At 56.8% G+C, this 15,267-nt stretch overlaps 1 protein-coding gene across 1 annotated transcript in view; it reads left to right on the top strand.

Moving 5' to 3' along the window:
- XKR7 (XK related 7) overlaps positions 1-3,649 on the top strand; it is a 31,922-nt gene extending 28,273 nt beyond the window's left edge. The window contains exons 2-3 of the mRNA XM_030533617.1: positions 1,449-1,648; positions 2,209-3,649. Of these exons, the coding sequence (XP_030389477.1) occupies positions 1,449-1,648; positions 2,209-3,161 (1,153 nt within the window). The 3' untranslated portion in view covers positions 3,162-3,649. The remainder of the gene's footprint in view (positions 1-1,448; positions 1,649-2,208) is intronic.
- The last annotated feature ends 11,618 nt before the right edge of the window (positions 3,650-15,267 follow it).

Below are 15,267 nucleotides of genomic sequence, written 5' to 3'. Positions count from 1 at the left end.
ACTTGAGGGCCTGGCTGGCTTTGCTGCTGCTGCTCTTGGAGATGACGAGATCAAAGTCAGGTTGGGGGTGTGTACACATGCCGCAGTCACACCTTCGATTGGTGTGTAGACAGGATTCCTGTGGCCCAGTGGCTGCATAGGAGCTGCCTGCTTCATCTGAGCGGAGGGCAGTGTAAAAGGAATCTGGCAATGGCTCACCACAGACCCAGCCCAGCTGGTCAGTCCTGGGCTTGTTGCTGGGGAGGGGGAGGGGAGTCCCTGTTTGCAAAGTAAAAGACGGCCTGTTTGTAAATCACAAGCCCATATCCACACAAACACCTCCGCTAACCCCACACTGGCTACCATATGGCAGGCACAAGCCATGTGATGGCAGCAGCCAGAGCCAGGGAAGGCTCTGTCATCAAAACCCTTTGAGTTTCCTGCATACGGCTCCCCAGGTCTCAGTCAGAGCAGCTGTTCCCTTTATCCTGTCTGATCAGCATGGCAGGGGAAGAGGGGCAGGCTTCAGTCGGGTTAGAGAAAAAATATTCGCTTCCGAAAACCAAGGTGCCTGCCGCATTCTCCCTCTGAGATCAGTGCTGTCAAACTGCACCCCCCGGGTCAGGGTGCAGCCCAGTGAGAGAGACCAGGGATCTCACACTGGAGGGGATCCCAGTGAAATAGACCAGAATGCCGCATTCAGGAGGCGAAAGGCATGGTGCTATCCCAGGGAAGGATACTGGGTCTCAAGATACAAAGAGGCCAGGCTCTGTGGCATGAGCAGTCGAGGGGGCTGTGCAGCCTAACCTGGCTCCATACCTACTGAAGCCCTGCAAAGCCTGAGAGGGGATCCCCCTCGGGGCAGCTGCGTAAGCCCAAATCCTGTCCCTGCCCAGCATGCCCAGTCTCTCCTTGATCCCTGTGAGGGTGAGTCTGGATTATTGCTGATTGGCAGTCAGGCTGACCAGGCCTCTACCTCTCCCACTCCACCCCTAGGCAGCCACAAAAGCCTCCTGTACAAGGCTCTGTTTCGTGGCACACAACACAGGGGATCCCTGCATGGGTCCCCGGCATCCTCCTACCCCACCAGGCACCTTTGGGGCCCTCTGCATCCAGGGGGAGTTGCTCAGCACTTGCCCCAGGGCCAGGGGCAGCTATTAACATACAGAGCAGGAGGGGGAGACTCAGGCAGGCAGAACACAGGAAAGCATCTGCAAGTGGACTCACTTGTCCTGTCCCACCTCTCCTGGCCCAGCAAAGGCATTGGCAGAACGTGGTTGGCCCCAGGGGGGAGCATGGAACATGAGACCCGCGCGGAGTTTTACAGAGTTCCTTTGGCACTGCAGGGATCTCAAAGGGCGTCACAGAGCAGTGAGTTAAACACTCTCTGGGCTGTCTCTGACATTGAGCGAGTGGGGAGCAGGGGCTCGCTCAGGTTTCACCCGCTGTCTTCCCTACCTTCTGCACAGGTACCTCCGGACCCTGTACCTTGGCCTCCAGAGCCGCTGGCAGTCAGAGCACAAGCAGCGCCACTTCTACTGGAAGATGATGTTTGAGAGTGCTGACATCAGCATGCTGCGGCTGCTGGAGACCTTCCTGAAGAGCGCCCCCCAGCTGGTGCTGCAGCTGAGCATCATGGTGCAGCAGAACAACATCGAGCCTCTGCAGGGTAAGGGATGCCCCTCGCCTACCCAGCCCCTGTCCCGGCCCTCCATCTGCCTTCCTGCCCACTCTCATCACCAGTTACAGCGGGGGATGTGCCATGAAATTAAAGGTGGCAAATTCAAAACTGAGAGACAGAAAGAGTTTCTCACATAACGGGGAAAGAGACTGTGGAACTCTGTGCCACAGGGAGAGACCAAGAATTTAGCAAGAGTCGAAAAGGGATCGGACACTTGTACAGATAACAAAAACAACCAGAGCTGTCAATAGTTGATGATCAAATTCTGGAAGGGACATAAAACCTCCTGCTTCGGAGCTGAAGCCAGTGTCTCTAACTGAGGGACCGGGAGGAGACCTAATATGGTGGCAGATTATCCCATATGTGCTCCTGTGATGTGATGTTGGGCCCTGGCACAGACAGGACACTGGGGCTAGAGGGAGCTGGGATCTGATCCAGCCTGGCCATGCCTATGCCCATGTGCCATCTTCTGTCTTCCCTCCCTTCTCCTCCCACTATTCTTCTCTTCCTCTCCCTCCAACTCCCTGACTCCTTCTGTGTCTCCACAGGTCTCTCGGCCTCGGCCTCCCTGGTGTCTCTGGCATGGATGATTGCCTCCTACCAGAAGGTGCTGCGGGACTCGCGGGAGGACAAGATGCCCATGTCCTACAAGGGGGCAGTGGTGCAGATCCTCTGGCACCTGTTCACCATCGCTGCCCGCGCCATTGCCTTCGCCCTCTTTGCCTCTGTGTTCCAGCTCTACTTTGGCATCTTCATTGTCACGCATTGGTGCATCATGACCTTCTGGATCATCCAGGGGGAGACGGACTTCTGCATGTCCAAGTGGGAGGAGATCATCTACAACATGGTGGTGGGTATCATCTACATCTTCTGCTGGTTCAACGTGAAGGAGGGCCGGAGCCGCTGCCGCATGGCCATCTACTACACCATCACTCTGGCGGAGAATGCAGCCCTCACCGGCCTCTGGTACATGTACTACAACCGCCAGGCCACCTCAGACTTCGACGCCTTAATCATCGTCTGTGTGGTCTCATCCAGCTTCGCCCTGGGCATCTTCTTCATGTTCATCTACTACTGCCTCTTGCACCCCAACGGGCCCGTGTTTGGCCCCCAGACCACAGGCTGCATTTTCAAAAAGGCGCCGGCCACCTGCGTGGGGCCCCCAGAGGACGTTATCACCAACCCCCCACGCTCCCTGCCACGGACTACAGGGGGGGAGAGGGAAGGGGTGCCAGGGGACAGGGACAGCTGCGTGCCTGTTTTTCAGGTCAGGCCAAGCGTCCCCCCGACCCCTGTTGCCCGTGCCCCCCGGACAGAAGGGCCCGTCATCCGAATAGATCTGCCCAGGAAGAAATACCCAGCCTGGGACGCCCATTTTATTGACAGGCGGCTCCGTAAGACGATCCTAGCGCTGGAGTATTCTTCTCCGGCTACCCCACGCCTGCAGTACCGCAGCATCGGGGCCTCGCAGGAGGTGCTGGAGTATGAGACCACGGTGTAGGCCAGCGCGGGAGCCGTGTAACTGCCTAGCATGCCCCCCGCCATGGGGCTGACACACTGGTGCATTTCCAGAGCCAACTGGCCACCAGCCACGCCCGGCCTTCCGCTGCCCTGGAAAGTGGCTGTCCAGTATCTTCTTAGCATTTTGCCTTTTGTGTTCATTAGCACTGATGGTCCCCACCTCCCCGCTCTACCCCCCCATCCTAGAGGGATTGGCGAGGTCAGCTGGTGCTACCCCCGCTCTGCCTTGCTGAGCTCTCCCTCTAGCGATGCCATGGCAAAGGATTCCTCCCTGGGCCCCAGTTGCTGCCCTGTCAACCCCACAGATGGGCCCAGAGGAGTCCATCCTCCCCTCCAGGCAGGAGGTTTTGTTGGTGCTGAAATACCTCACGTGTACCTGAGCTCAAACAGCCTGGAGCCGCCCCGTGGCATGGCCTCTAGCCACCAGCAAAGGGGCAGGGCACCTGGTTTGCACAGGGCCCGGCTGGAGAGGGTGGGGAGAAGCTTCCCGGGGGGGGGGGGAGTGAGGACTGGCTGGAGTAGGGCAGCAGGGTGCGTGAGGGGCCGTGGAGTGGCAGGCTGGGGGGAGGAATTAGGGCAGGCTTTGTGCCCTGGATACAGAAATGCATTTGGGCAGAGGGGGGCCCTGGGAATTGGGCTGAGATGTGCAGAGCCCAGGGGGGAAAGGTGGGGCCCTAGTTGCTGGAACACATGCTGGGTGCTGGGGTGTGCTGAGGGTGCTGGGGTAAGGTGGAGCGTGGCAGTTGATCAACAGGCAAGATCACAGGCACAATCCTTTATTGTTCCTGTATAAAGTCTGTTCCCGCAATTCCCTGGGCCTTGAAATTGGGGAATGGCCTTGGGCCCCCTCCCACACACACCGTGAGACACCTGCCAGTCCATGGGGGCAGATGCACTTAGGCCTCTGAATAAAGGGGCCATAGGAAGGTTAATAATCCCAGCATCCCGTGGGGTGAGCATGGCAGGGGATTCTCTCTAGCATGTTGGGGTCACGGTGGAGAGAGCCCGTGGGATCCCAAAGAGCACGTCGGCGAAGCTGGGCCAGCAGGAGCTGGAGACAACACAGAGAGAAAGTTGGAGCAGAATGAGGCCAGGCCAGGCCAAGCCAGGGCCAATGGCACTAGCAGGATAAACATCAGATTCGTACCAGTGTCAATGGCCAAACTCCCTGGGCCTTCAGTGGGAGCGACTGAGGGCAGTGTCATCACCATGCAAGAGCCCCAGGGCTGCAGCCATGCCAGGCACCATCACACCCCCAGCATTTGCCACTCTGCAGTGCTTTCCGTGCCATTCCATCTCCTGTGCAAGGGATGCAGAGGGGCCGGGCTTGATTCCAGGGCCTTGGGTGGTAAATGCTGCGTCTGCAGGGGCTGGGTGGGCCCAGGTAGTGCAGGGATGCGGTGTCCTGTCATAGCTCCTCAGGCATGGTACTGAGAGCTGAGCTGATTCCCTGCACCCAGGCCAGAGGGTGTTTCAGGTTTTGTTGTGAACCCGCTGGTGCGTGGGGAGGGGCTTTATCACTAGCATGGCATGAAATTAACAAAGGCTTCCATGGTTCAGGCCAGGCCAGCAGACCAGACAAACCCCCTGTTTGTCAGATCCATGGCCCAGATACTGCCACCCCGAATGACAGTGATCTGAACAAGACCTTTTCAAGCCAGATTTGTACGGCGCTGCAGCGGGTTGTGGCAGGTCTGCCACTGGAAGCTGGGGGTGTTTTGGTTGCTTCTTCATATATTTTCCTGCTTGTGTGTTTCCACATCTGGAAAACCTGCAGACTTTTAAATGATTGCAGGGGAGGGTGGGGGAGAGGGGTGTCTTTTACCATGAAGATTAACAGGTCACAGAGAAAGCGGCATGTGCACACCCCTCCCCCTGCAGAGGGCCAGCCCTACCTCTGTTCTGACCTGACTTCACTGTGCAGGCAGGTCTGAGGGAGTGCAGGGTGAGACCTGGGCATGCCTAGATGCACACCTGGATCTTGAGGGGTAGATTTAAAAAAACCTGTTAAGTGCCCAGGTGCTCCCTGATTCCTGTAGCTGTGTGTGCAAACTGGTTCATTGCATGTGCGAAAGGCTCAGTCGCATTTACCGATTGGCCTGGGCAGATGCATTAAGCACGAGCAGAAATTTGGTGCCCCTTTTCCACCTGCAGTGAAGAGCTGAAGCTTGCTGAATCCCTGGCCCACCGAGAGGAGGCAGCTGGATCCCACAGTGCCACCTCACTGATCCTAAATGCCCTTCAGTCTCCCACCCAGTGCTCCAGCTCCTGCTCCAAGCACCATGATTCCAAGGGGGGGTTGCAAATGAGGGAAGGGAGATGATGCCCTGAGAGCCAACAGCCTTGGCTCAGGGCTATGCCTGAAACCCCAGACCCGCTTCAGCTGCTGGGGGAGTCCCGTCTGGCCAGGCCCAAGGTCACCTTCCAGGCTGAAATGGAGGAAACTCGAGTTACGTGACATGGCAAGAGCACATGGAGCTGGGGGGAAGGCAAAGCCCCTCGCCTCATTTTAAGCCCAGCTGTAGGGTTACAGGGGGACACTCTCTACACAGCCTCCCCTTCCCCCATCATGTACAGGCTACTCACACTTCCCACGATCTAAGCCCCACCGGTTCTCTGAGTCTGTCCGTCTACATGAGCAAGGTGCAGCCCCCAGCAGGTGCTCACCTCTGCCTGGCTGGGGTGGGAGAAGGGGTGCAGCTTCCTGCTGCCTGAGTTGGGCACCTTATGGGAGAGTCTGAAATACCCAGTTTCCTGTTTCTTTTTGTCCTCACTCTTGGATTTAACCCTTTGGTCCCTGCAGCTGTTGGCTCTCCTGCCTCTGGTCCCTGTGTTCATGGCAGTGGTTCTGCAGCCTGCTCACCCTGTGTCCTCTTGCACAGCTGAGCAGCCTGTGACTGGCACCCGACGGGGGCACAGGGAGAACTGGGTCACTGCTCACACAGGGGGATGCCTGAGTCTCTCCCATAGCTGGGCAGGGACGGTTAAAATGTGAGCCACAGAACAAACCAGCTGCCTCTGCGTCTCCTCCTGAGACTCAGGCCATGTCTACATCTAAAATTTGGCAGCGCTGGTTGTTACAGCTGTATTAGTACAGCTGTATAGGGCCAGCGCTGCAGAGTGGCCACACTTACAGCAACCAGCGCTGCAAGTGGTGTTAGATGTGGCCACACTGCAGCGCTGTTGGGCGGCTTCAAGGGGGGTTCCGGGAACGAGAGAGCAAGCCGGGGAAGGAGACCAGCTTCGCCGCGGTTTGCTCTCGCGTTCCCGGAGCCACCCTGCAAACCGCAGGGAAGGAGAACCGCTTGCTCGGCGGTTCGGGGAACGAGAGAGCAAACCGGGAAAGGAGACCAGCTTCGCCGCGGTTTGCTCTCGCGTTCCCGGAGCCACCCTGCAAACCGCAGGGAAGGAGAACCGCTTGCTCGGCGGTTCGGGGAACGAGAGAGCAAACCGGGAAAGGAGACCAGCTTCGCCGCGGTTTGCTCTCGCATTCCCGGAGCCACCCTGCAAACCGCAGGGAAGGAGAACCGCTTGCTCGGCGGTTCGGGGAACGAGAGAGCAAACCGGGAAAGGAGACCAGCTTCGCCGCGGTTTGCTCTCGCGTTCCCGGAGCCACCCTGCAAACCGCAGGGAAGGAGACCTGCTTGCTCGGGGTTCCGGGAACGAGAGAGCAAACTGGGAAAGTGAGACCAGCTTGATTACCAGAGGCTTCCTCCTCCCACGGAGGTCAAGAAAAGCGCTGGTAAGTGTCTACATTGGATTACCAGCGCTGGATCACCAGCGCTGGATCCTCTACACCCGAGACAAAACGGGAGTACGGCCAGCGCTGCAAACAGGGAGTTGCAGCGCTGGTGATGCCCTGCAGATGTGTACACCTTCAAAGTTGCAGCGCTGTAACTCCCTCACCAGCGCTGCAACTTTCTGATGTAGACAAGCCCTCAAACACACTGGGCTAGGTCTGCCAGGGCAGCCTCCGCTCCCTTTGAGGGTCAGTCAGGACAGGGAGAGAGGGAAGCCATCTGGTGCCTGAGGCCCGTTGGTGTCCCTGCCCAGGCTGCGTTTGCCTGAGCCAGGCACCATTGGTTTGGCTGATTTGCGAGGACTGGTTTTTCTGACTGTTTTACTTTAAGTGAAATGATCTACCTCAGCGACGCTCGCTGGGTTCCATTGCTACAGCTGGCTTTGCCGGCAGGGGTTGCTGGGTGGGGGTGGCATCCCGGGTGCTGGGGTGCATGTCAGAAAACCAGGGGTTCATTGTGCCAAATGTCTCCCAGGCAAGTGAGATTTGGAGCTGTCCGTGGGTGGAACCGGGGGGGGGCTTCCCTGGCGGTACGGGCCCACGAGCAGCTCTCGGGGCTCCATGAGGAGACACCCATGCTGCGGAGAGCAGAACCTGCCCTTTGCCATCTGTGGCCAGGTTCTGAGAGCCCTTGCTAAGTTTTTATCCAGTCCTCACTCAGGCAAGTGCCTGAGGTCAGCCTCTGGCTACGGATTTATCCCCCACTCAGCCCTGTCGTGTGCACGTCAGCCGAGTGGAGCTGAGCAGGGCCTCGTCATCTGGCCTGCTCGGCTCTTTCCCATTTCCACCTGACTGCAGCCACCGGTGTGAGGGTGAAACTTGCACTTCCCCAGGGACTCGCGCTGTATTCCCCCAGGGAGCTCAGACCGAGTGTGACGGTCCCATGTAGTGAGCGTAGCAGTGTGCGCCTTGGACAAGGCTTGGACGCGCTGTGCAATCCTGACTAGTCTGCAAGCCTGGAGCATAGCATCTGCCCATGCACTGTTGTCTTTTACCCCTCCCTATGCACTGATGTGTGCACTGCACCCGGCTACAGCATGTGCTGTGCATCCCTAACTGCACCGCATGCCAGGTACGCTGATTGCACGGTTTGCACCAGAACCTGCATGAAGCACTGTATTCACCCGCAGGACACTGCAGCATGCACTGGTGCACTGATTTCTCCCAGGGACAGAGTGTCCCATGTACACTGATTACACCACCTGCACGCACCGTACCCCAGCAACTGAGCATCGTGTCTCCCATTCACCGTCTGGCACGAGTCCCACAAGCAGGGCTTACGGGGCAGGGAGTCATGGGAACACCCTCAACTCTCACTCATGACTCCACAGTCCCTTGTGGTCACACGCCCGGTGCCATTTAGAACAAGGTGTGCATGGCTCTGGCAAAGCTACGGGGCAGAGCAGGGGCAGTCCAGCTCCCCCTCCTCAGCTAGTGCAGTGAGAGCCCCCCAGCTCTTGTTTCAATCTTTAACCCTGGTGCTTGGAGTTGTCAGTGCACTGGCTGTACCATGTGCTTTTCCTGCACCATGTGCTGTACCTTCTACCCCTGGCGTCTGCATTACCACACACTGATGCAATATGTGCCTTTTACACACCACGTGCTCACTCAGCCTGGCTCATTGTACTGTATGATAATAGTGAATTCCATATCACACTGCAGACCTCACCCTGTAACAACACCATCAGTCCTGACTACACCAGGTGTATTACACTGCTCTGTATTTTTCATACTTACTACCCTACTCTCGTCCTATACATTGACTACACATTGATAGTAGCATAGTGTATGGAAATTGTCCCTTTGCCATATGTCCACTGTCCCTTTCAGGCAACTATGGTCCTGTTGTACCATGGGCTGGCCCAGATTATGATCTCAGGTCAGTGGCATAAATCCAGAGTAATGCCACAGTCAGCTGAGTCACTCTGGATTTCTGCCAGTGTAAGTGAGAGCAAATGCTGATCCACCACCGGAAGAAGACTGTGCCCACATGGTGCTGCCCCACTGCATGCTGATTGTCCCCCCACCTCCGCCCTGGCACAGCCTGCCCTATGATGCTGCATGCATTCTGCACCATGTGGTGCACAGTGTGTGCTGTAACACCAGGTGCTGTCTGGAGCATGGAGAGTTAGCACAGTTAGCAGAATGTCGGCATCTTCCTAGGCAGATTGTAACCACGGCCATCTGAGGCCTGCCCGATGGCAAACAGATGGCAGCTGGAGGCCGACTCCTGGAGGTGGGTTTGAAATAGATTGCAGAGAGAGAGGGCTGGCGGAGAGAAATAGAAACAGCTGGACAGAAGACCTCTGTGCATAGTCTGCAAATGTCTGTCCACTTTTAGCATCAGGGTTATTCCCACTGGGATGCTGCAGTGCGAAGAAACTGGGCTAATCCAATAGCCGGGCATAGGGCAGCCAAAGAGCTAGTCAGCCGCTGTCACCTGGGCTTCAGATTCAGCCTCTTGCTGATTCCGGTCCCTGTTTTGGAAGCAGCCTGTTGACGAAAAGCCCCTTAGTCTAACGGGTGTTTCTCAAAGTGTCGGCCAGGAGCGAGAGCTAGTGCCCCCCCTCCCTGCAGTACCCAGGGTCTCCCGTAGGAGTCGCTGGGCTGCTGTTGTGTGCAATGTATCCAAGTTGTCGCATTGCCATGTGGGCTGTAGTCTAATCAGGCTGGGCTGAAGCTGGTGGCTGGGATGTTTTTATACCTTTCCCTGGCGAATGGCAGCCGCCGAAAGCCTTGCTGTGTGCGTGTCTGCCTGGGGCCCGGTTACAGCCGGAGCCTGGAGTCCAGATCTGCACACCCAGGTGCATGGAGCAAAGTAACACTAAGGAGAGGGCAGAGACGCTGGTTGCTTTAGTGGTTCCTCTGGAGCCCCAGTTCTGACAGGAACTGCAACCCCGTCCGAGTTCAGCATTGACCTGCCTGGCACTGGCTTAGCATCTGGGTGTGGACTAGGGCCCTGTGGGGCGATCTGAGCTTGGGGGTCCAGTCTGGGTTTCGCAATGGCCCTTTCTCCTCACGGAACCATTTATGGGTCAGAAATACTATGGCAGCTGGGCTGCTTGGGTTGTGTGAAAGGAGCAATGAGGAGGTGCATTGTGTAGTGGCCAGAACATGGGCCTGGCAGTGAGGAGTTCAGAGAATCTCAGGGTTGAAGGGATGTCAGGAGGTGTCTAGTCTCACCCCCTGCTCAAAGCAGGACCAATCCCCAACTAAATCATCCCAGCCAGGGCTTTGTCAAGCTGGGCCTTAAAAACCTCTAAGGAAGGAGATTCAGCCACCGCTCTAGGTAACCCATTCAGAGGTCTGGCCACGGATCTGATTCTGAGTGACTGCATGACCCTGGGAAACTCACTTAATCTTCCCTGGGGGTCACTCCATGACTCAGTGTCCCATTTTGTAAGACGGGTAGAGAGTTTGTAATCAGTGTTTGTCAGGGGGGTTGAGATGCTCAGAAGAAAGGTGCCAGAGATGGGATAACTGATTAATATTATCGCCCCTGTCCAGAGTCTGCCATACCATGAGGTCGCTATTTTGACCCTATAAATTGCTGTTGTTGAGACAAGGTGGCTGAGATAATGCCTTTATTGGACTCCTCCTGACAATGGCTGAAAGCCTGCCGGCCCCACTGTTTGGCTCTAGCGTTGAGTCCTAGGGGACTGTGATAGCTGCGGGTGCACTGTTACTTCGTACACTTCAGGAAAGAGTTTCATAGCAAGTTTGGAAGTGTTGTGTTCATGTCACAAGCTCCAGAGAGATAGGCCATTATTTGGCCAGCCCCAGCTGTTATCGAGGGGTAAATACATGCTCAAGCCTCACAGTCTGGGGCCTGCTACTGTGGGATGGCCAGGGGGACAGTTAAAGGGTCAGGAACTGCGAGGTGGTGGGTGGGTCCCAGTGTTCAGGCTGCAGTCCCAGCCAGGATGTTGCACGGTGCCCGGTAGTGGAACTGCCTGGCAGCCTGAGCCCTGCGAGGGAGTCAGCTGGCACAGGCCAGCCACAGGTGTCTGACTGCCAACTTTCCAAGCCAACACTGCATAGTAGTCCTGGGTTTACAACTGCTGGACCTGGGTGTCACAGCCCTGCTAACATGGCCGTACCTCGCCATGCAGACCGTCCAACTTGGGTCTGCAGTTTGAGCTGTGTCCACACTGCAAAGTGATGGCTTGGACCAGAGTCGCAGCAGGACTCTGACCCCGCCCCCAGCAGGGTCCTAGGACCAGGGTCCTGAGTGTTTGCTCACCAAAGTTAGACAGATTTGTGTGTGGACAGAAGGGGGGCTTGGGCAAACCTGAATCAGAAGCTGGGCTTAGTGTGTTGTGTAGACACAACCCTAGAGCTTTAAAGCTCATACCCCACCCCTTAAACTTCACCAGGAGCCAGCTGGCAGCCAGTGTGAATCCCAGAGCTCCGGGGCCACATGCCCCGGGGGAAGGGGGGGCTTTCCACTTGCCGCCTGGCAGCAGCACTGAGGAAGGGCCTGAGGCAGGGTCAGTGAATCACTGGTTAGAGCCACAGGCCGGCAGGATGCTCACTGACCTCATTGCTGCTACAGTCCAAGGGGCTGGGATAGCAGCCAAGCAGCATCATGCCACCAGAGTGGGGGCAAGAGTCCTTCTTCCACACCCCTGCTCCAGTCTCCTGCATAGATCCCGTTGGCCTGGGTTTTGTGGGAGAGGCGAGGAGAACAGCATGTGCCCCTTATGCTACAGAGGCTTCTCCGGTCCTGGGTTTGCCTCAGCTTTGGTTGGTATCAAGCATTGTTAGCCTGTCAGCATTCAGTGCATTGCCATCCTCATGGTCCTTCGCTGGTACCCACGCTGGGGGAGGAGTGACAGCAATACCCTAGCTCTTCTAGGGTAACTAGCTGGGCTCGTCACGGGATCCTTGCTGCAGCCCTAGAGAGGAGCAGTGAATCTGCATCGCCTCCCCCTTAGACCCCACCTCCCCAGCCCCATGTCAGGAGCGCAGAGGGGGCAGTTGTTGGAAGGTGGATTCTTTAGTGGCTCCAAGGGACTCTGGGATATTCCCCTTCCGTTTGCTCAGCAGTTTGCTCCTAGGTATAAAGAAGCTGGAGACTCAGCTGCCATCATCTGTGTCAGACGATTACTCCAGCCCCAGTGTAGCATAAACCCCAGCTGCGTCCACAGTTCTCTTCAGCTACTTGTTGGGATGGAGTAAAAAGACTTTCTGGGGGCCTGGCTGGCAGGCAGGTGCCAGGAGGGTGTTGTGGAGACTGGAGGACTCAGGGGCCCTGCTGGGTGTTTGTACTGTCTGTATGGATGTATGGGATAGCTGGAGTGCCTCAACTGTGTCTAGGGTCTCATTTTGGAGGACGGCAGTGTGGGGGGATGGGTTTTCCTGTGTTTTGCTCTGTGTCACCATGTGTTTGTGGGCACTCCATGACATGATCTTGTCCAGCACACATGACCTGAGACCTCCAGCCAGTCTTTCCAGCCCAGCGCTTGGGGTCAGGTGGGAAGAGGGGGCATCAGGAGGTCTCTGGGCTCCTGCTGCAGGGACCGGCCACACTCCCCTGTGAGATGGGGGTGGGCCTTGCAAGCAAGTAGAAAGGTGTTGCCCAAGGTGGCCACAGCTTCCTACAGACATGCAAGAATCCCCATCCTGTGGGCTGGGCTCTCAAACATGCACCTCCTCCCACAGAGCTGTTATGTGGCTCTGGCAAACAGTCATCTGGGAAGGGCTTGGAGGCCAGCGTGTCGCCAGGTGGGAAACCGACTTCAGCTCAGCAGTGCCCTAGAGGTGGTCGTGGCTCCTTGGCTTGGTGGGGGGCTGGGAGCCCTGCAGGGAGGGCTAGGAGGAAAGGGCAGGTTTGTCTGTGCGCCGAGCCATGGGCGTTGGACTCTTGAGGAACTTTCCCGAAGCAAGCGCCTGGACAGGGAAGCTCACTGATAAAAGGGCCAGTTTTCTATGCACTCTAGCTGCTCTCGGGAGAGGGGGAATGCTCCCTAGCCCTTGCAATAACCTCAGAGCAGATCAGCGGCTGGGCTTCTGCAGCCAGCGCACGGGGTGGCGTGTGAGTGGGGACGGGGAGGCAGACACAGGACTGGTTGCTGGGCCTGGGAGTCTCATCTCTCAGCTCCTGGTGGATGATCCTGCCAGTGCAGTGTTTTGCCCCTGTGCCTCTAGCTGCTCATTCCTGCCGGGCAGGTGCAAGGCCATGTGTGGGCAGGGAGAGGAGAGGAAGCCTGGCCCATCTGCGCCGTCTCTAAGGCAGGGCTCCAAGGAGGGAGTCCCTGAGCGTTCTCTGGCTAGTGCCTGAGCAGCCTTGGTAGTCCGGTCCCCTCCCCACCCGCCCAGAAACAAGCCTGTTCCCTGCAACGTTTTGACTATCATGAAATTCTCAATAGGGTTGGAAAAAAATCCAATCCGAGCGGAAAAACTGGCCTCAGCCGCAGGGAAATGGATTTTAAAACATTCTCCTCTCTGGGTTCTGTGCACAGGCCGGCACAGGACTGCACCTCAACAACACCATAACCATGGCAGCTCCTGGAACAGGCCCTTCTGTGAGGGGCGAGGTGGGTGCCAGCTTGAAATCTGGACCCAGAGGTGGATTTTGAACACACCCTCCCCTCAAAAAAAAATCCCAAACCAAGATTTTGGTCCAGCCAAAGGGACACCTGCAAAATGTGGGCCTAGGGTCAGGTTTGACTTCTGCCTCCTGCTTTAAGGGCAGGAGGAAGCTTGGTTCACCTTAGGGACTGGCTTCTACTCACTAAATGACACAGACCTCACTGGTGCCGGGGAGTGGGGTCAGAGCAGGGAAAGGGGGTGCTGAATCCTAGCCCCCCACCCCCAAATTCAGGGAGCTGGAGCTGGGGTTTATCTAAGTCCAGCTGTAGGTTTAAATGGCCAGTGAGAACAAAGCGCCCACTCTGGTTCCAGATTTGCTGGAAGCACTAGCCACATGGCTGGTTGGTTTGCTGGCTAGTTCTCCTCACCCAGCACAGATTTCTCTGAGCAGTTTGTTTCTCCCTTCTCCCTCTCGTCCAGCATCTGGAAGCACTTCCATCATGTACTGTAAATACTGTGTGTGACACCTTCGTCTTCTTACTTCCCTTGGGAGGCGGGCAGGTCCAGCGGGAGGGGCGGGGGGCTGGAGGAGACCAAGGTTCTGTACTAAAACTTTTTTGTATACCACAAACTTTTTGTATATTTTTAATTTTGCTGCAACATGAGATATTAAATTCCTTTCAATACACTGGCCTGATTGCTCTGCCTTCCTTCCCCTCTAGGTGCACCAGTTCCCAGCAGCTGCCTGATGGGTGCGACCCAGTGAGCTCAATGGGGCTGTGCTGATGCTGAGCTGGGAGAACCAGATGTGCAGCCACCCAGGGACCTCCTAGCAATGCACCTCAGCAGCCCTGTGGCAGGGCAGAGGCCAGGTTACTGCACACCACAGCTAGGAGCAGGTCTCCCACAGGACAGGGCAGCAGAGGCTGGCTGAGACTTTGCAATGCTTGGTTGTGGATGAGTTGGGATTGTCTGTTGGACAGAGCATGAGGATGGGGAGCCTGGACTCCTGGGTTCTGTTTCCAGCTCTGCCACTAACTTGGGGAAGTTGCCTCAGTTTCCCCAGTTGTAAAATGGAGACAATGACTCTGTCATTCCTTCCAGGGGGTGGCACACTTTGAGCCCCTCGGGGAGGGACTTGTAGAAGAGTGGAGTGTTATTCTGAGTGGGTTGGTGGGACATGGCAGCAAAGGGGCTGTGATCCCCTCCCACATATCTCATAGCCCAGCGGGGTCGGGAGAGGGATACATGCTCTGCCGTGCAGTAATGTAGCAGATGAAGAGCTGGACTGTCGTGCAGCAGGAGTTCATATTTCCACAGCCCATCTCCTAGGGGCAGGTGGTGTCGGGTCCATGCACACAGGCTTTGGGGGTGAGAACCAATAAAAGGAATCCAGGAGGCAGGAGCGCCCCCTGCAGGGAGGTTACGATAACCACAGCAGATGTTGCTCAGCCCCCACAAGAGGCTCCTGCATGATGCTAGCTCCCTGCTGCTTCTGCCACTGGCTGGGTATTTGGCATCAGGGAGATTGCAGGAAACAGCAGCCCGGGTGGGGCTTGGTAACTATGTGCAGCACATGGGAGCATCACTGGAGACACTCCACTGCCTGAATGCACCACGCAGGAAATGGAATACGCCCACCCCTGGGGCAAACCCAACCAAGGAGATTGCCTGGGGCATAAGTCAGGCTGAGGGGAACACAGTGCATGTGTTAGCACACTGGGGTCATCCCTAACTTCATCGGCCCTGCCGC

Source organism: Gopherus evgoodei, chromosome 14 (genome assembly GCF_007399415.2).
Source record: "Gopherus evgoodei ecotype Sinaloan lineage chromosome 14, rGopEvg1_v1.p, whole genome shotgun sequence".
NCBI lineage: Eukaryota > Metazoa > Chordata > Testudines > Testudinidae > Gopherus > Gopherus evgoodei.
This window is presented reverse-complemented; position numbering and strand designations above follow the sequence as displayed.